The sequence below is a fragment of the Pipistrellus kuhlii genome, unplaced genomic scaffold (genome assembly GCF_014108245.1).
Source record: "Pipistrellus kuhlii isolate mPipKuh1 unplaced genomic scaffold, mPipKuh1.p scaffold_m20_p_3, whole genome shotgun sequence".
Taxonomy (NCBI): Eukaryota; Metazoa; Chordata; class Mammalia; order Chiroptera; family Vespertilionidae; genus Pipistrellus; species Pipistrellus kuhlii.
Window position 1 is genome coordinate 31,098,835 of NW_023425529.1, and position 22,301 is coordinate 31,121,135.

At 39.3% G+C, this 22,301-nt stretch overlaps 1 protein-coding gene across 1 annotated transcript in view; it reads left to right on the plus strand.

The window, feature by feature from the left end:
* The window catches only part of FAR2 (fatty acyl-CoA reductase 2), a 125,607-nt gene that overhangs the window by 79,204 nt on the left and 24,102 nt on the right, over positions 1-22,301 (plus strand). Inside the window, exons 3-4 of the mRNA XM_045587882.1 lie at positions 2,913-3,088; positions 5,518-5,697. Coding sequence (XP_045443838.1) covers positions 2,913-3,088; positions 5,518-5,697 — 356 coding nt within the window. The remainder of the gene's footprint in view (positions 1-2,912; positions 3,089-5,517; positions 5,698-22,301) is intronic.

Below are 22,301 nucleotides of genomic sequence, written 5' to 3' on the forward strand. Positions count from 1 at the left end.
TATGTCATCTTTGGAAATGTCTATTCAGATCTTCTGCTAAATTGGATATTTTTTTGCTATTGAGTTGAATGTTTTTTTAAAAACATATTTTAAATATTAGCTCCTATTTAGATATATGATTGCAAATATATTCTCCCATTCAGTAAGTTGCCTTTTCATTTTTGTTTCTGGTTTCTTTTGATGTGCAGAAGTTTTTTTTACTATAATGTAGTCCCACTTATTTATTTTTTTTCCTTTGTTGCTTTTGATTTTGATTAAAAAAATCATTGCCAAGACCTATGTCAAAGAGATTACCACCATGTTTTCTTCTAGGATCTTTATGATTTCAGGTATTGTGTTCTAGTCTTTAATCTATTTTGACCTAATTTAGGGGCATAATATCAGATAGTGTTCCAGTTTCATTCACTTGCATGTAGCTGTCCAATTTTCCCAAAACTGTTTATTAAAGAGACTGTCTTTTCCCCTTTGTATATTCTTGCTCCTTAGTTGTAAATTAATTGATCATATATGAATGGATTTATTTCTGGGCTCTCTATTCTGTTCCACCAATCTATGTGTCTGTCTTGATGCCAATACCATACTGTTTTAATTGCTACTACTTTGTATTATAGTGTGAAATAAGGGAGCATGATGCCTCCACCTTTGTTCTTTCTTGAGATTGCTTTGGCTATGCAGGGTTTTGAGTGGTTCCATAAAAATTTTAGAATTATTTGTTCTATTTCTTTTAAAAATGTGATTGATATTTTGATAGGGATTGCATTGAATTTATAGATTGCTTTATGTAGGATGGCCATTTTAACAGTATAGATTCTTTCAATCCATTGAATATCTCTTTTTACTTATTTGTATTTTCTGCAGTTTCTTTCATGGAGCCCAGAAATACAAATAAATTTTTAATATGAATACTTGCTAGTGATCCCCATGCAGTTTGATTGGGGGATAACACCTTGAAAAGTACTGACCTGGTGGATGGCAGTTTGGGGATGCAAATCTAGCATTCTCTGTAGGATGTAACAGTATTTACAGAGTGTTGTTTTATTAGAAATTATAGCAATATGGTGAGATTCAGATAAGGCATGTTATATAATGCAGCTAATTCATTGACATTGATTTCTTTTGACTCATAATAATCATTTATTATTTGGATCAGAAAACTCAGATTTTTTTTAAGTGGACTATTTCATTCAAATATGCTCTCTCATTTGAAATCATAAGTCAATATATAGAATATAGATTGAGACATCATTTCCTTAAATAACAATTATCTCCTATAACAGTAATGCTGTAAATTAGTATTTGGGTGCTGTTCAACATTACATTGGCTGTCTGAAAGCACAATATGGTGTGGAGTATCCTCTGCCTTTTAGAGTCACAAAAAAACAAAGGAAATAGAAAATCTGTGTATAGCAACTTACATCAGACATGAGAAACCCCATTACTAGGAGGATGGACACTGAAATCATCTTCCCCTTCTTACCGTCAAGCAGCCAAAAATCATCACAGCCAAAGTCAAAGATTCCACAGAACCTTAAATAAATTTTTGTGTGAATAAAATCTATCAAGCAGATTAAAAAAAAAAAAAAGAAAAAGAGCCTTCCACAAATTTAGTTATTTTTAGATTTGAATTAACACTCCATGGAAAAGACTGACCCTTTGCAGAAAAATAGTAGCTTAGAGATAGAGTATCTGAACTTGCCAAGCAATATGTGAATTTAATTTCCTTCTCTGATCACCTTCATAAAACTCCCAGCATGGCCTCTGAATATGGTCTTGCCTGATACAAATGAGGCATGATTCCTCTGACTACCTGAGATCAACTACTTATTACCCAAAGAAAAGCCCAGGGTAGATCTCTAATGGAGAGAAGAAGCCTGCTACTAAGGATCAAGGAATAGATGAAAACATTCTTTGGTGGTTAAAGGGTAGAAGAGGACTGCCTCTGCTATTCTATTTTGATTAAAACCAAAGATGAATTTTCTCTGCCCTTAACTTTTCTAAACATTTAGCCTTACATTTTTGCCCCCTCCCCGCCCCCCCGCTGTTAACATATCATACCAATATTACAGTAAAATTCCATTTTTACCAAAATAGGTTGGAACCAAGATCATTTTATTAAAATCATATTTCCTGATAAAATAGAAAGCACCAATTTAATTGAAGAAGTTCTGTGTGGAGGCGAAAGTAGAGACCTCGATCCAAGTGAATAATTGTAATGAAAGTCGAAGCTGCCACTGCTCCTTCCTTTGCCCTTTATAAATTAGAATATTTTTAAAAAATCAATTATAATTCCATAAAAGGTTCATGAGCTCACGTAATTATCTAACTTGGCAATAACTGCCATTTATATTAGAAAGAGGGGATATAAAATTTGTATTTGTTTTAACCATTATAAATGTGCTTAATTTGTTTCCAATTATGTTTGTGTTGCTAGGACATCTTGTTAATCTGGCCAGTTAAATATATTGTTTTGAATTGATCCTCATGAGACTTTGCAATGCCTGAAAATTTTATATAGGCTGGCAATTTTGCACTGAAAACAGTATTTTCCAGCACAAAATGGAATCACCACCATGTATAAACACAGAGATGCCTCCTGAGGGAGGAGCAGAGGGGGCCGGATACATTTAATTTACTATCACTCCTCCACGCTGCAGGAACGTTCAAACACACTTTTTTCCTGCTTATTAGAACTGGCTTTTTTCAAATGTTTATCAGATTATGAAGAGCAGGCATGATCCCAAACATGAATTGCACAAAATTAAGCAAATGCTCTTGGGATGCCTTCTTTGAGTGATATTACAACTACTAGTAAAACCCGTTTTTTAGAGTTAGGGTGAAACAGGTCCATGAGAACAAGAAACAATGTGCTGGAGCTGGTGATCTTTGTATATTGATTTATATTTATGTTTCAGCTGTTTGAAAAAGCCAAAGAGGTCTGTCCCAACGTGCATGAGAAGATCAGAGCGGTTTACGCAGACCTCAACCAGAACGACCTGGCCATCAGCAAGGGGGACATGCAGGAGCTGCTCTCCTGCACCAACATCGTCTTCCACTGTGCCGCCACCGTGCGCTTCAATGACCACCTGAGGTACTTCCTGTTCCCTTCTCGTGGCTTGTATGGATATATGTGTGTGTGCATACACGTGTGCATGCACATCTGTTTTGTAAATCTGTGGTTTCTGTTGTTGATTTTTTTTTTTTTTTAAAGAAAAGGTAGTCCCAATGAAAAAGTAAGTACAAAGGAGTAAAAACTTCTCCAAAATCTCACATGCCCAGAGCTAACCACTTAACATTGTGGAGAACATTCATTCCAGTTTTCCCTTTTTGTTTTCTTTCTTTCTTTCTTTCTTCCTTTTTTTAAAAAATATATTTTTATTGATTTCAGAGAGGAAGGGGAAAGGAGAGGGAGAGATAGGAACATCAATGATAATAGAGAATCATTGATCGGCTGCCTCCTGCACGCCCCCCCCCCACTGGGGCTTGAGCCTGCAACCCAGGCAGGTGCTCCCCCCCATACACACTGGGAATAGAACTGTGATCTCCTGGTTCATAGGTCGAGGCTCACCACTGAGCCACGTCAGTTTTTCCTTTTTCTTTTTCTTTTTTTATATATATTTTATTGATTTTTACAGAGAGGAAGAGAGAGGGATAGAGTGCTAAAAACATCAATGAGAGAGAAACATCGACCAGCTGCCTCCTGCACACCCCCTACTGGGGATGTGCCCGCAACCAATGTACATGCCCTTGACTGGAATCAAACCTGGGACCTTTCAGTCTGCACACCGACGCTCTATCCACTGAGCCAAACCAGTTTCAGCGATGTCAGTTTTTCTTTATGGAGCCTTAGTAAAATAGATTTGTGTTCAAATCTACAACAAAGTCATCATATTGAGAAGATTTTTGCAAACTGCTCATTTATTTTTTTATCTTTCATTGTCTATTATAATTTATAATGACTACATAATACTCATTTGTACACATATGTAATATATTCAGCCAGTTCTGTATAGGTAGATTGTCCTAATTTTTCACTATTGTAAACAACTCTTCAATGAACACCTCTGCACATAAATGTGTTTTTTTTTTTATATAGTACCTTTGGGTGCTTCCCTTTGGGTACATACTAAATGTAATTGTTAGGTATGTATCAAATGTGCCCAGATTAGAAACAGATTATAATTTGTCATATAATACTAAATTGCTCTTGAAAATATGGTATCATCAATTTACACCATCACTATGCACACGATTCCCCATTTCAACACCCACCACCATGCTCTATTTTAATTCTTTAATTCTTTTTAACATTGTTAATTTGATCATGGAAGTGACATTGTGAGTTTTGATTTTTATTTCTTTGATAATTAGAAAGGTTGAAGATGTTTAAATGCTGATTGGTATTTTATTCTTTTGTTCAAATACCTATCCACAGTTTTTGCTTTTTTTTTTTTTTTTTCATTTGAAGCATTTTTTCTGATAAATTTTAAGATTTCTTGAAAGATTTAATAATTCTTTGTTTTTTAAAAGGCTTCAAATATCTTAACAGTTTACCATTTATCCTCAACTTTATTTTTATTATGTATGAAGTTATTTGAAATTTCTTCTAGTATTTTTATTGTTTCATTTTCACATTTCAATTTTGACCCATTTAACATTTATTTTGCTATCAGGGGGAATAAGAAGTCAGGAAAGTTCTGTAAAACAAGAGTGGGGTAGGTGTGAATGTAGAGTAACCTTTTTTTTTATTATTTCTAGCTGATGGTTACTTCTAAAACATTTATTAAATGATTTATTTTCACTTCTTTATTTGAAAGGAAACTTGTAACATATTAAATTATCATCTTTAGTTTTATTCAGCTTTTTCTTTCAACATCATAGTATTTTCATTACTATAATTTTTATTTTACTAGGCAAATATACACACAGATCATTTTTAATAGGATTTTCTTGACTATTCTCACCTGCTGTACTTCTTGACTAAACTTACAATAATTTGCCAGTTTTTTTAAAGGTTTGGAAATTTTATTGGGATTACCTTGAATATATAGATTCATTTAGAAAAACATTAGTTCTTTCTATCCAGAAACAATATATTTCTTTATTCAAATTTTTTGTCATGATCCTTTTGAAGTTTTATCATTTTTAGTAGAGCCTATTTGTTTATTATTAATGTGATATATATTTAACTGTTGGGTTTTGAATCTGTGCCTTTCTTCCACTATATTTTCTAGTTGTTTTTTTCTGTCCTTACTGGATTATCTTATTGTCCATCCAACATTTTTTAGCTGCTTCTGTTTGCTTTCCAGATATACAATGATGTAATCTGACATTGGGTTTGTGACTGCTTTACATCTATTAATGTTATTAATGTTTATAACTGTGAATTTTTTCCCCTAATTACAAGGCTGGAATTTCAGAGCAGTGCTAAGAGAAGGGATCATAGATATACTTGACCCACTTTTCACCAAGAAGCATGATACAGGCCCGGTGTGTTTCTTTCTGCCTAATTCTCTCTAGACACGCCGTGCAGCTCAACGTTACTGCCACCCAGAAGCTTCTGCTCATGGCCAGTCAGATGCCAAAGCTGGAAGCCTTCATACACATCTCTACTGCCTTTTCCAACTGTAACCTGAAGCACATTGATGAAGTCATATATCCATGCCCTGTGGAGCCAAAAAAAATCATCGACTCTATGGAGTAAGTTGGCTCAAATGAGGGGACAGGAGTGGGCAGGTTGTGTTCATCTTTGATTCTTTGTTGTCACTCACTAATGAGATGGCAAAGGGGAACACCTTGAAACAACGTGCTTTGAAATGGGGCTGTAAGTCCCTACCCTGTCCCTGCAAGTCCCTCCATCCCCAGGTCTTATTAAATAGCTCAGTCTTGTTATGTCATTTAGGATTAAAAGAGGTACTTGGGATACTTTACATGGAAGTGGTTTCTTCTTAATGAACTCAGTATTATCACTAAAAAATATATGTAGTATACTACAGGCCTGTTGCACGAACTTTGTGCATGAGTATGGTCCCTAGGCCTGACCAATGATCAGGGCTTATTGGGGCCTTCCGGCTGCCAGCCAGGGCCTTTCTTCATTTCACAGAGCCCCCTGCTGGTCAGCACATGTCATAGAGAGTGATTGAATTACAGGTCTCCCAGTTGAACTCCCAAGGGGACATTTTGTATATTAGCCTATGAAAGGTCAGAAGGAAAGTTTTGAAGATTGAGAAGAGTTCAGCTTGAGGCTTTTCAACTTACTGGCTGTGTGATGATGCCAAGCAAGTTCCTTGGCCTCTCTGAGCTTCAGTTCCTTCATTGTAAAATGAGGCTAATAATAGTGCCATCTTATAGTTATGGTGATAAACTGATAAACACAAGCAATTATTTTAGTGTGAAGGGGCATTACATAGCAGTAATCAAACGGTTAGTAAAGAAAAATGGAAAGAGAAAAGGATTCCTCCAGATCGGGCAGGAGTCAGTCTCTTGACTTGTTTGGCCAAGATACACTTTCCTTACTTTCCTATTGTGCAGGAGAAATAATATGCAGCATTTCCCCTTCTTGCCAACTAACAGGAACCACTTTATTCTTAGGACGTGGTTGCAGTCTCAGAATAAGTATGCTTCTGTTTTCTGCTTCTTTGTTCTTCTGCTCAATTTACTAAATTTACCTTGTTACTTTTTTTTTTTTTTTTTGCTTTTTCCTCTGCATAAAAAATATTAGAGTAGAGAAAATAGACTATTTCACAGTGAATTTTTCAGATTTTAATGTCATATACTACTGTATTTCCGTTTAAGATATACTCTTCAAAAGGAAGCATTAGCTAAATCGAGAGTTCATTCCCTTTGGGGCCATTCATTTTTATCTCGTGTAGCTCTGAGGATAGATATTTTTACCTGTCATAAAAAATATCCAGGACAAAGAGGAATGAAAGTCCTTCAAAGGACCTGGAGGTGATTTACAGTTGTTAATAAATCATGCTTTGCTTAGTTGGTGAAAAGAAAGCTCTCAGATTGGGGAGTTTGTCTGGATAGAGAGAGAAAAGACACGCTGATGCCCTAGGTCAGTGCAGAGAAGTCTAAAGCCGGGGCATTTTCAGGGTGGAATCCAGTTGTCAGGGAGCTGCCTCCTTAAAGTGCTGTCTCTTGGTGCATATGGTGCTTACATATGAATATGCCCAGAAAAGGGCCTTTGATTCCAGACTCTGGCACTGAGAGTCCACACTCAGTCTGCTGCTGACCCCTCTGACACCTGAGGTTACAGCACAGTCTGAGGCAGCACAATAGTCTCTGAGAGTCCCCCAGAAAAAGAGGGAGGCAGCAAAACATTCCACTCAACCACGGCGAGAGATTTTTCCAGGTACTTCCCTGCCTCCCAAACCGTGTCCAGACACTCAACACCTCTGGATTTCAAAGCAGGTGTTCAGCCTTTCCCACACTCCCCCACTGTATGTCAGCCCCTATAGGCAGGTGATTGCCACATGATGTGTGATCAGACTCTCATTGACACTTGTACAAAATTTATGTTTCTGTCATTTGCTTCTCTCCAAGGAGAATAATTATTTAAATAAATAGGCAGCCAAATAGAACTAGGAATGAAATTCAGCATATAATTTACCATTCTATTTCTTTTTTTAACTAGGATGAGAAAGGAGCTGGTAGAGACAGGAAAAAAAAAAATAGAAACACCCATATTCCTTTATAAAGATCTTCTATACCACAATACCCCATGCCCTCACATTTTTGCCAATAAGTTGTGCAAAATTTATCTCTTGTGCTCTGTACTGATGCATTTTTCTTGTCTAGGAATTCTTATAAGGCCTAAAATTTCACATTTAAATATAAGATCATTTATGTCCTTGAAGACTTCATAGGTACTGGGCTTGGAAACAAAGAAAATATACAGAAAGAGAGAAATATCAACACAGGATGAGGTAGGATAAATACTAACTCTACCAGCAGTGTGTGATGCAGGGGTTGAAGTGAGCATCAATATCTGGCTTGTAATATATACACATAATTTGTTAATATACCTATGTGTGTGTCTGTATATATATGTATATGATATCATGTATCATACCTCAGCAGAATACATTTCGAATGCAATTAAGGAATTTAGGTATTTTTTAAAACAGGAAAAAAATTCATAATCACCATTTATTAATTTATTAGGTCTAGTAATAATTAATGTCGTTTTCTAATATTTTTTTTTAATCGAATTTATTTAAACAATACAACAAAATTTAATCAACAATATAGTTGCCGTTGTTTTCTACTACTTGTGCCCAACGCTCAGGAAGCATTTTAATCCCTCTGTTGTAAAATTCTTGTGATTATGATGCAAAAATTCGGTCAATGCATTTTTGAGGCATTCTTCATTATTAAATTTTTTTCCAAGAAGAAAGTTTTGCAAAGAACGAAACAAATGGTAATCGGAAGGGGCAATATCAGGAGAACATGCAGGTTGAGGGAGAACTTCCCATTCCAACTGGCGCAGTTTTACAGCAGTGATTCTTGCAGTATGCGGTCGTGTGTTATCGTGGTGAAGAATTACGCCCTTCTGATTAATCAGCGCGGGTTCTTTTTCTCTTAAAGCTTGGCCTAACCTTTCCAATTGGGCACTATACACTGCACTTGTAATGGTTTGGTTAGATGGTAAAAGTTCATAATGAAGAATTCCTTTAAAATTCCACCAAACACACAACATCACTTTTTTCGCATGCAAGTCAGGTTTTGGCGTGGGCTGCGGAGCCTCATTTTTGTCCAACCATTGAGGCCGCCTTTTCAAATTGACATACAGCACCCATTGTTCATCTCCGGTAACAATTTGCTCTAAAACGGCAAACGGTTTTGACGAGAGAAGAGCGAACTGCAAATTGTGACTCTTTGATTACAGTTGTTGTCGGTCAACTCATGAGGAACCCATTTTCCAAACTTTTGGACTTTGCCAAGTGCACGCAATTGATTGGAAATTGTTTTTTGTGAACAATTTAAAGTTGTCGCAAGCTCTTGTTGGGTAATTTGAGGATTTTGCACCAAAAGAGCTTGAAGAGCTTCTTGATCAAAATTGGACACACGGCCTCGACCACTCTTGTCATCTAACGAAAAATTTCCCTCGCGAAATTTCTCAAACCAACGCTGGCATTTTCTGGCGCTAACTGCATCTTGACCAAGAGCACCACAGATGTTTTTTGCAGCCTCACTTGCTTTTCTTCCTAATTGGAACTCGTAAAGCATGCAGTGCCGAATATGCTCTTCATCCACCATCTTCTTAGCCCTAGTTTTGCAACAAAAACCAAACCAAACACAAACTTTTTCAAGCAAAACTTGTTAATTGCACTTCACACGTTCTGTAGATACCACGTGTTTAAAGGTTATGTCAATACAAGTCAACGCCAAGCAAGATTTTAAGCGAATGTTTAAAAACGACATTAATTATTACTAGACCCGATAAAACTTTACATGTGGGACCACCTGTTCAACTACACCTCTTGGCTCTCCCCTTCCATTTGAGCCACAGTCACACAGAAATAACCGCACCTCTAACCTATGGACACAGACACTGGGGTGGTGGGGGCTTGCCCAGGGTGGGAATGGCTTTGGGTGAGGTGGGAGTGGGGGAAAAGGAGACATATGTAAAACTTTAGACAACAAATAAATTAAAAAAAAAAAAAGAAGTAACCGTTCCTCTCTCATACCACTTGCCTCTGCTTAGTAAACTCTGTTCTTAAAGAGGACTTCACCTCCGCTTCAGACAGCAAAACTCTCCCCCGGAGTCCCTCAGGCTTCGGAAGCCCCGTAGTACCACATGTTCATTCTCAATACTGATTGCTAACCTGTATTTTCCATTAGATAGGGAAGGGCAGTGCCACAACCTTTTGCAGCAAGGACTCAGAATCTGGAGAAGGGGCCGCACATAAATGGACATACTAGACAAGAAATATACATTTAGAAGGCATGGGGGAAAGGCAGGCAGAGGCTTCACTTTAGTGGTGATCCTCCCTGTACCTTTGGACCCATCAGCTTTTTATTTACATTGATGCTTTAGTAAAGCAAAGAGACATTTCAGTGGTAAAGTTTGGTAAACAATAAAAGGATGATCAGGTTAGGGGATCGCCTTTAGATATTCAGCCAGCAGCAGGTAATCATATGCAGATTTTCAGCTCTGTCAAATATCAAAGTCCCATCAGCCTTCTGAGGGACTCCTCCCATCTACATGCTAACCACTTTTTGGTCCTTTCTCCCAGCATATCCCCCTTTTTGTTTTAATACATTTCAGAGCTTTGATCTTTTTATGATTTTTAAGTTCAATGAAAATGATTGAGTTCTTTCATGTCCTTTTAAAATTGTTGACAGGGCCGAAACCAGTTTGGCTCAGCGATAGAGCGTCGGTCTGCGGACTGAAAGGTCCCCAGGTTCAATTCCGGTCAAGGGCATATACATTGGTTGCGGGCACATCCCCTGTAGGGGGTGTGCAAGAGGCAGCTGATTGATGTTTCTCTCTCATTGACGTTTCTAGCTCTCTATCTCTCTCCCTTCCTCTCTGTAAAAAAAAATCAATAAAATATATTTAAAAAATAAAATAAAAAATAAAAATAATAAAATTGTTGTCAGGTGTCAAAAGAATCAGTCTGCAGTAAGCTCCTTTCTGGACCAGCAGTTCTTTGAGTCCCTTGCTAATCACTGGCCAACAGTTTTTATGGGTTCCCTTCTCAATCACTGTTCCCTGTGACATGACAGCAATGATATTCCAGTTCTGGGTGGTGAACAAATGGTGGGCAATGACAATGCAGGTCCGACCTTCTTTGGCTTTGTCCAGGGCAACCTGTACCGATGCACAGCTGATGACTGCTAGCTTGGCAAGGTGTCTTTAACACCATCTCTGAACTGTTTCTCCTCTGTCTTGTCAGGGCATTGCCCCAGCATATATGCTTGGGGCAACTGCTATCTGTGGTTGGAGTAGTCTGGTCATTTCCTCCCTCAGAACCATTGTTGCAGGAATCCACAATGGCTTGGAATAGTTTTCTGGAAATACATAAGCATACCAAAGGTTAATAAAAGGACCTTTCTATAAACTTGACTCAGGATCTTCCCATATAATTAGACCATTTTCCTTTGGCTCATTCTGACACCACGTGTGTCTTGCCATCATCATTACAAGTAAAAAAAAAAAAAAATCTTAAAGTGAAAAAATTTAAAATAATTAAGGCTTGATGTAATTTACTTACATGAGATTACTCCACTATCCCCTCTTTTTTGTTTTAAATTGGGAACATGCAAGTGGGGCGTTCCTTGAATTTATTGCATGATAAGCAGGTTTACTATGAGATGAACCATCAGTAAGAAATAGTTAATACTCCAGGAATAGATTCCTGCCTAGTACAAATAAGTTTCCCCTGAATATTCACTTATTTCAATTTGCCAATTTAAATCACTCTGAAATAGGCTTCTTTTCTAAGTTAATGACACTCATTGAATTTCTGTGTTTGAGTGTTTGAGTACAATGGCACAAGCTTTGTTAGAAAAGCAAAATGAAAATTACTTCCTTTTCTTTTTGAGGCCTAATACATTGACTTTTGATTGCAGTTTTCCAGATATTTGAATGAAATATTCTTCTGTTTTTTCTCCCAGAGCAATTTCTAGGCCATATTTAGGCAATTTCTTTTTTAAAAACAAACCTTTTTTTTTCTTTTAAACAGAACAACAAACTTGGTTGTTTTTGGATGCTGGCCAATTCTGCCATGCCTACATTTCAAGTGATTCTCTTTTTCTAATGGTGCCTTACTAATGATGAGATTTATTGCTTGAATAATAACTTTTCGTTTACCTCATAAATAGTAGTGGAAGATATTTTAAAATTTCTCCTTTTTATTAAGCTTAAAATTTACTTTTAAACAGTATTTCTTTTGGCTAGTGCTCATTTGCATATGTATGTAAATTTTTATTTTGGCCTTGTTAAACCCAATTGCTTATAAAAATATTGGCTTCTCATATAACTGAGTTTATATGAGATCTTGATTATATTGTAAAAAGCTAATTTATTAAATAATTAAAGTAGGCATCTTTATTAAAAAAGTAAAGTAAGCAAACTTATACATTTGACCTATGAAGTACAGATGCTATCTCCTCCCCTCCCCTAGTCTATTTAAAAAGCAGGCTGCCTGAGGCTTTTGTTTTTTAAAATCCCTCTGCTGAATAATCTGGTTTTGCTTAAGAAATATTCAGCAAGTTTGTCTTGCCCTCGCTTAGAGATTGAACTCTTTATAGCATTTAAAATATATGTATATATGTAAATAAAATATAGTTATTAATTTTTATTTGATAAAGCCTTCCACATGATTTCAAGTATATTAAATTGGCCTAATTTAGTTCAACAATCGTTCTTTTAAGAAAAAGAATAAATCTTGAATCATTCCAGGGCCCTTGAAATGTCCCAAAGCTATCCCTCCATTAAAGTCTGGAAATTTAACTTGGAAAGACTATCATATATATATATATATCATATATATATATATATATATATATATATATATATATGTGTGTGTGTGTGTGTGTGTGTGTGTGTATGTATATATATAAAAGATTATATTATATAATCTTTGTAATTATTCTAAAAGATATTAATTAAATTTAAATTGGTTTTATATTAAAATTTAGTTAAGATCATAGATTAATCCTCCTTTTTAATTAGACCAATTAAGTATTATAGCTTAGGTTGAAATTTACCACACATAGTACACATAAAGACTACAATAAATTTTAAACTACTAATTTCTCTAGAGAAAATACAAGATTTATTTTCTCAAAAATAAATAAAAATAAATTTCTGTACTTTATGTATTTTGTTATCACAACTATATAATTTCTCCTAACTAAATATGAACTTTAAACTCTTAGAAGCCTTAAGTTTTAGGTGGCAAGTTAAATACCTAGTCTTTCTTAGATTAATAATAACTTCACATTTTCAAAAATACCAGACATATTTAATTAATAGATTCAATTCTGTCATCTAGATTTTTCATATGTGAGGCAAACTCAGATTAATATTTCAGTATTTTGTCATTTTAAAATACCTAGATATTTAATACGTTTTATTATTTAATTCAGTAAACTCCAAAGCTTTAAGTTACCGAAGACTTGGGTAGCTGCTTGAATGTAAAACTGCCACATTCTTTCCTTAAAGATAACATCTAAGCTTCCTGCTTTGGGAAATGTGACCAGCTCCCTACTCCATTAATATACCTATAATTATCACTGAAAAGCTCTGCCACATATTCTTCATTTTAGTTACATCTATTGTATTTATTTATGTTTCAACAAATTTAATATTTTAAAGCCAATTATTACCATCTAAGGCATTTGCTTTGGAAAATTCTGTAACAGAGATAACTTACTGACTTTTAAAGACCTTAACGGTAACCTTGGAATGCAGTCCAAGGTTATTATTTAAAAACTCTCCATTATTATGCAAGCACTAATATTGTTGCCTAAACCCAGCCTGTGTATCTCCTTTGGGTCATTTTTTCCATCTTTTTGATAATAAAAACAGTTATGGATTTATTCTATAACACTTGTAAAGAGATGGAGCTCAGTTCAAGAAGCCATCCAAAATCAGACGGGGGTGTGCCTTTTCTCTTAAACTAGCCTTTTTCTCTTGATGAGTACAGAAATCTCATATGCATCCCCAAACTCTGCAAATTTTAAATGATGGACCGGGAAATAAAAACATGGCTAAAAGGAGACTTTTAATGGTATTCTCAGGAACGGGCATCCATTTTACAGGATCACCAAAAGACTTAGTAATTAGTGGGCCACGTGTCTCCCAACCCCCACATCCTGTTTGCTCTGGGGAAATTCAGTAAAAGGCCTGGCCACCGAGGTTTCTTTTCCCATTAAGTTAAATGAAAGGCATGCTTAATAGCCTAACAATAACAACAAAGACAGATACAAGTATCATTAATATATAGACAAGATTTAATAAATCAAAGTTCTTTTCCTGGATCTTTTCTCTCCATAGCTTTGACTAGCCTTTAAAGTTATTTTAGCTAAAATCTGCCTATCCCAAGGCATCATGTGGTAATTTTCAAACAAAGCATTAAAGAGTACCCCTGTGAGTGAACTGACGGCTCCACCCTCGCTAGCTGCCCAGCCTTTCCACACTAGAGGCAGAAGATTTTAGTTACTACAGAATTTTGATCCCCAGTACAAATTAGGCATAATGTAATTTGAACAAGACCTCACATAGTTAAATATGACAAGGCCATTGTTTTCTTGAGCCTGATTTAAGAGAGTACCTTTTGACATTTTAATTTCTTTATAATTTTGCCTATATATATAATTGATTTTTTACAGAGAGGAAGGGAGAGGGATAGAGAGCTAGAAACATTGATGAGAGAGAAACATTGACCAGCTGCTTCCTGCACACCCTCCACCAGGGATGTGCCTGCAACCAATGTACATGCCCTTGACCAGAATCGAAACTGGGACCTTTCAATCCACAGACCAAAACTCTATCCACTGAGCCAAACTGGTTTCAGCTATATTTATGCCTTTTAACCAAATTCTTATTCATTATGGTCTGGCTTGAAAAAGACATCCTCACCCACTTTGGAGCACAAATTCCAAAGTTGGTGTGAGCTTTATGTGCAGTGAATCTTCCCACCTGTTCGAGGATCCCCACCTTTACCATTGAACTTCCTTTTTTGCTCCAGCAAATCTTCTTCTCCAGTCCCTGTTCCGAGGTGCATAATTAGCAGCAACCTTTTGCAACAATTGTTCAGGAATCTGGAGAAGGAGCCACACATAAATGGATATACTAAACAAGAAATATAAGTTTATAAGGCATGGTGGAAAGCCAAGCAGAGGCTTCACCCTAGTGAATCTCCACACCCATCAGCTTTTTTATTTACTGGAATACACATTTACCCTTTAGCAAAGCAAACAGCCATTTCAATGGTAAAGTTTGGTAAACAATAAGAGGATTATCAGGTTAAAGGATTGCCTTCAGAAATTCATCCAGCAGCAAGTAATCATATGCAGATTTTCAGCCCTGCTGAATATCAAAGTCCATCAGCCTTCTGAGGGACTCCTCCCATCTACATGCTAACCATTTTTTGGTCCTTGCCTCCAGCAGGGCAGGTGTCTGGCTCTTTCTTGCTCTCTAATGCCAGCACATAGTAGGGACTCAAATATTTGCTGAATGAATGAAAACTTTTTAAAATATGTTTTTATTAATTTGAGAGAGAGAGACATCATTATGAGAGAGAAACATGAAGCAGTTGCCTCCTGTATGCACCTTGATCAGAGACAGAAGCTATAACCTAGGTAAGTGTCCTAACGGGGAATCAAACTGGCAACCTTTTGGTGCATGGGATGATCTTAACCAACTGAGCTGCCGTGGCTAGGCCATGAATGAAAACTTTTGATGACACTAGATGATGATTGTTCATACTGCCCTGGCTTGTGGTGTCGGGAGGGAATGGGTTGATATTTGTTTTGACAAAAGCAAGAATAGACGACAGAATTTCATAGCTAGTTGATATTTTGGGATGTGAAGTCCTATGTGTAAAATAACTATAAGTTCATATATTACCCCTGTCTCTGATTGCCCATTTTTCTTCTTAAACTTCAATTAAAACCAAAGTGTTAAAAGTCAATAACACTTTACGCAACGCCCAGCAACCCATCACTATTACATCATAGTCAATGTCTGTTTCAAGGACTCCTGTATCAGATGGAATTTCTTGAAGTTCAATAACATCAAATATCATTAAAGTTATTCTGAATAAATATTAATTCACCTAAGATACTCTGTTGATGAATATATTTATTCTCAGCCTTCTCTGTTTTTTTTTAATGGGCCCAAGGTTAACATAATAAAATTATTTCCCAAGACTTTTAGTTTTCTAATTCCTTGAAAATTTTTGTTAACAATAACCCACCAGGTCTAATAAATGTGCTTGTTCTTAGTAATCCAGCTCATAAAAAAAATAAATGAAAAGAAAAAGAAAAAGAACCAGGTATTAGACAAGAAGATCTTAAAGCTAAACTCTGGGCTTTATGATCTCAAAACAATCACCCATGTAAATGTGTTAACTAGATGGAATATTTTCACAAGGTATCCTATCTAATAAAGAGGGAATATGCTAATTAATCCTCACACTGTTGCAAAGATAGCAGCACCCACAACCAATAAGGAGGAAATATTCTAATTGACTGTCCCACCCTCAAAGATGGTGGCACCCACAGCCAATAAGGAGGGAATATGCACCAGGCCTCTAGTCTACATATATATAAAAAACCAGCGACCAGAATGTTGTAATGACCAGAATGGCTGGTCGCTATGACAACCACTGCAGCCAGCAAACCACCCAAATGGGAGGGTGGGGTGGACCAGCCAATCTTCCATGGCCCTTTCTTCCAACCAGCCTGCTCCTGATCAGCCTCCCACACCGATCAAGGGCAAGGCAGCCAGCCAACACTCCTTCCCCGCCCCAGCTCTTCTCAATGGCTGAAACCACCCCCTATTGGTTTATCCCACTCCAATGTCCTGCAGCCCCTTCACCCATCTACCCTTACCCCCACTGGGCCCCCTCCACCCCTATCAGCCTTCAGCCTCTCCCCTGGCTGGCCACCCCTGTTCACCCCCCCCCTACCCCATTAGGGGGTGGGACCTGCCAGCCAAACTATAGCCCCTCCCCATATGGCCCCACCCCCAATGGTCCCTGCCACTTCAGTCAGCCCACAGCCCCTCCCCCCAGTCAGCTCCACCTCCAATCATGGGCAGGGCCAGTTGGCCAACCATCCATGGCCCCTTCCCCAGGAGCTAGCCCCAGTTAGCCCCCATCCCATGTGGGGGTAGAGCTGGCTGGCCCACTGCCCACAGCCCCTCCCCACAACTGGCCCCACCCCTGATCAGCCCCCATCATCCTGATTGGCCTGCAGTCCCACCCCCACCCAGTTCTACCCTTGACCAGCCCCCCCACACTAATCAAAGGTGGGGCTGACTGGCCAACCTCCCATGTTCCCTCCCCCAGCCATTGACCCCAAATTGGTGCTCCCACACCCTATTTGGGGGCAGGGCCAGCTGGCCCACTGTTCACAGCCACTCCCATGGCTTACCCTGACCCCAACCACCACCCCACCTCAATTGGGGGCAGGGTTCACTGGTCAATCATCCTTGGCCCCTCCCCTAGCTGGCCCAGCCCTGATTGGGCCCCGATTGGGGCAGGCCTGCCAGCCAACCTCCCGCTGTCTCCTCCTCCTGACAGGCCCTGCCCTGATCTTCCCTGATTGGGGTCAGACCAGCCAGACCACACCTAGGCACAAATTCGTGAACTGGGCCTCTAGTACCTATATAAAATCATTACAATGTACACTGCAGATATTTTATAATTTTACTTGTCAATTATACCTTAGTAAAGCTGAAAAATAGAATAATAAAATAAAGAGAATCACCCATAAAATGAACTTATTTTCCCAGAAAGCCAGTTTAATGGGAATTCCAGTCTGGGAAATAAAAGATGATTTGTACTTTTTTCCCAAAAAATCTTTCCTAGTTGCCTAAGCCCAAATGAGGATATCCTCCTCAGTGTTGTTAATAAAGGGAATGGGACTGTGAGCCTCAATGTGATAAGTACCATCCCTGCCCCATCCTTCCCAGCCCACCCATTTCCTGTCCCGCCCACAGCCCACTGCTCCCTTTCTCCACTCCCTCCCTTCAGCACACATCTGAAGCTTCCAGAATCCTGAACCGTTCCCAAAAGATAACATTTGATTGTAGAAGTATAAAAATTCAGCATAAACACATTTTAAAATTAAAACTTCAATGAAGAGTTAATGCTTTTAATTGACATGACAAGCATGGCCATTAATCAGTATGGAGCAATTGCTTTTCTTGGCTCTTATACCTGCCTTGCTTCTGCCCCTCATCACAACCATGACAAACATTTTATCCTGAGGTGTGCCACCATACTGACTCACCTCTGCCTTTATATTTCCAACTTCTGCATCGTTGGTGACATTCATCTTTAGGAACTCATGTGCATACATGGACCAGGGATTCCTAGTGAAATTTCACTTTTTTCAGTGCAGCTATTTTTTTTTTTTTTTTTTTAATGGATACAACTGATCAGAAAAGATAGGGTGTTGGGGCTGCTGCTGTCCATTTTTTTCAGGCCAAGGTAAATTCTCTTAGTGGAGCTAATGAGGAAGTAAAGGGCTTTTACACCTTTATAAAAACCTTAAATAACTAGTTAGGAAGTAGAAAAATGGACCCACACATATTTACTGCTTTATTTGACATGCTGAGATCAATTCAGTAAATATGCACTAAGAAGGGAGCAACTATTGTCAGCAGACACTTTCAGATAATTCCTTAAGATAATATTGTAGAGTTGATATTATTGCTGCATAATAAGAAAGGCACAAATGCTGAGAAAAGGCTCTCATCCACTAAGTCATAAAGAGAATTTTCTCTATAGCCATGCGATTCTGGCCACGTGGTTTTAGTCCTTCCAGTTTACCCACAGACTTGGCAGTGCCAGAGGTTAAAAGGTACTTTCTAAAGGCTTTTTTTTTTTAAATATATTTTATTGAGTTTTTACAGAGAGGAAGAGAGAGGGATAAAAAGCTAGAAACATAGATGAGAAACATTGATTAGCTGCCAAGGTACATGCCTTGACCGGAATAGAATCTGGGACCTTTTAGTCCACAGGCCGACGCTCTATCCACTGAGCCAAACCGGTTCCGGCAAAAGGTACTTCTTTAAGATATAGATTATGCTCTCAAGGAGCTCACAATCAAACACAAACAGAGCAGGGTAGAATTATATTTGGGGAGTGGTGGAGAAGATGGGACATATTAATTTGATGGAATTGGAGGGAGTGGAAAAACTATTAAGACAGGCATAGGAGATAGACTTGGAAGAACAGGCAGGATCGGGGTGCATGCTACGCAGAGCAACTGGAGCCAGGAATCCTGGGGCACATTTGGGATACAGATGTCAGTCCACTTTGGTAGCATACCTGCTCTGTGCAGGGAAGCCATGAGCGATTAAGCTGGAAAGATAGGCTGGGGCCCTGCTGTGAAGGTTGCAAATACCACCTGAGAGGATTGTGAATACCAAGCAGAAGACTGCACGTAGCTCTGTAGGCAGTGGGGATCCATTGAAGGAGAGCCGTGTGTGTGTGTGTGTGTGTGTGTGTGTGTGTGTGTGTGTGTGTAGAGAGAGAAACAGAGAGTCAGAGAGAGAGATGGGGGGGGGGGACTTTAGTCAGTTGTTTTATTTTGCTTAAATTAAGTTAAGACTTAGATGAAAGTGAGCTGTAGGTAATGTAGTTATGGATGGGGAAGGATTGTACACAGATTGGCTTGAGGAGTAGCCAGAGGCAAGCAGACCCATTACCAGAGATCCAGAGGTGGGGCGGACCAGAATGGGCATGGCAACAGATTAAAAACTAAACAAACAAACAAAAAAACACCTTTGTGAATTTGGAGATACAATAAAAATGGTAATGCTTTGCATATGGGCCTCACACATATTTAATTAGCTACCAGATTAGAATATGCATACTGTCACAACTTGCATTTCTATTACCAGGAATTTTTTTTTATTTTTTTTTATTTTTATTATTCAGAGCAGAAGAGAGAGGGAGGGAGAAATAGGAACATCAATGATGAGAGAGAATTATTGATTGGCTGCCTTCTACACACCTCCTACTGGGAATAGAGAGCACATGTGCCCTTGGCTGGAATTGAACCCGGGACCCTTCAGTCTGCAGGCTGATGTCTATTCACTGAGCCAAACTGGCTATGGCCTGGAATTTACTTCTTTTAAACCTTCATTATATTGATTTTTTTACTCAAAGAAGCAATGCCTTTCTGAGAGCTAATCCTAATTTAAGTCGTAATGACTTAAATTTGTGAAGTGGAATTCTTTTAAATTAGTAATTCCCCAATTTGCCCAGCCATGAGAATCACCAAATTATTGGGTTATCAGCCCTAAAAAATGGAATTAGTGGTTTCACAGTGATACCTTAAAACCACCATAGGAATCTGGAAGTTTATCCGAGGCCTCACGTGAGTTGAGCTGGTCGATCTGGGAAACAGTGTGTTAAAGTGCTTTCTTGTTGAGCAGTTTGCATCAGCAGTGGGGTTCACTCCTGTTCTGTAACCTGTGTAGCCTCTTTTTCCCACACCCCTACCTTCCGGTGTCCTTTAATTTATTGATGGTCTAATTCAATAAAAAGTCCTTAATAGATTTGTATGTACTAAAAATCACACTTTTGAAGCTACCAGGTCACCCAAAGCCACAGCTAATTTGCCATGTGTTGGGGCGGGGGGGGGGGGGGGGGGAAGAAAAAAGAAAAAAAAAAGTGTTTCTTGATCTTTTTTACTTTCCAGATTACATTATCTAAAGATGGCATCTAAGTAACTGACACAAAATTGAAAATTCTGTGTACTTTTAATATGACCAAGTTGAATAATTGTCATGTTGTCAGGCCACTGGAGACCAAATTAAGTGCTCAATACATTTGGAGGAAAATACAAAGGTTCATTCAACACAAGCTCAGATACATATTTCTCTCCCTGGTAATATATTTAAATTTACCCTGAAGCCAACACTGACAAATTAAAGTTGGTCAAAATATACAGAACTTCTTCTTTCAACACTTTCCTCCACCACAACTGCTCCACTCTCTACAAAGTCATCCCCTTTCCCACGGTCTTCCTACAACCTCAGCTCCTTCTGAGTCCACCCATTCCCTCCTATCATTGGCCATCTCAGCTTACCAAAACCTTCTACAGAATGTAAATTGGCCAATCAAGACCATCCTCTGGCAGAGCACCAATTTACTGATTAAATAGCTGGTTCTGGGGGTAGGAACAGAGATAAAAAGCATAATCTATACTCTACTGGAAAAGTGGGGAAACAGACTGGTGAGCAAGTACATAGAACATGATGATTGCATTAATCAAGGAAAGAACTAATTCAGATGAGAGAACAGACATTCGTTACCATAAGGCTTACTCTGAAAGCTTTGCCTAGTACACTGGTCACCTTGCCCTGCTTAATGAATTAAAAAATTGGGAGGAAAAGTATATATTCTCACTGTCTCATTTATTAAATACATAAATTATGAAGTCACTAGAGATCCTGTGCATGAAATTCATGCATGGGGGGGGGGGGGGGGGGTTGTCTCTCAGCCCGGCCTACGCCATCTCCAATCAGGGACCCCACAGGGATCTGGCCTAAACTGGTAGTCAGACATCCCTCTCACAATAGGGACTGCTGGCTGCTAACTGTTCACCTGCCTGCCTGCCTGATCGCCCCTAACTGCTTCTGCCTCCCACCCTAATCACCCCTGCCAGTCTGATTAACATCTAACTGCTCCCCTGCCAGCCTGATCATGCCAACTGCCCTACTCTGCCAGCCCAATTGCCCCAACAGCCCTCCCCTGCCGGCCTGATCACCCCCAACTGTCCTTCCCTGCTGGCCTGGTCACCCCCAGTGGCCTCCCCTGCAGGCGTGGACACCTCCAACTGCCCTATCCTGCCAGCCTAGTTGCCCCCAACTGCCCTCCCCTGCAGGCCTGGTCACACCTAACTGCCTTTCATACAGGCCTGATCTCACCCCCAAATGCCTTTACCTGCTGGACTGATTTCATCCCCAACTGCCCTTCCTTGCCAGCCTGATGACCCTCAACTTTCTTCCCCTTATTGCCCTGCAGACCTGGTTGTCCCCAGCTGCCCTCTCCTGCAGGCCTAGTTGCCGCCAGCTGCCCTTGCCTGTAGGCCTGGTTGACCCTAACTGTCCTCCCGTGCAGGCCTGGTTACCCCCAACTGTCCTCTCCTGCCAGCCTGGTTACCACTAACTGCCCTCCCTGCAGGCCTGGTCGCACCTACCTGCCTTCCCTGAAGGCCTGGTCACTCCCATCTGCCTACCCCTGCTGGCCTAATCGCCCACAACTGCCCTCCCCTGCAGGCCTGGTTAACCCCAACTGCCCTCCCTGCAGGCCTGATCTCACCCCAAAATGCCTTTACCTGCTGGACTGATTTCACCCCCAACTGCCCTTCCCTGCCAGCCTGATGGCCCCAACTTTCTTCCCCTTATGGTGTTGCTGCCCAACCCTGCAGGCCTGGTTGCCCCCAGCTGCCCTCACCTGCAGATCTGGTCAACCCTAACTGCCCTCCCCTATAGGCTTGGTCACCCCCAACTGCCCTCCCCTGCAGGCCTCATTATACCTAACTATCCTCCCTTGCAGGCCTGGTTGCCCCCAGATGTCCTTCCCTGCAGGCCTGGTCAC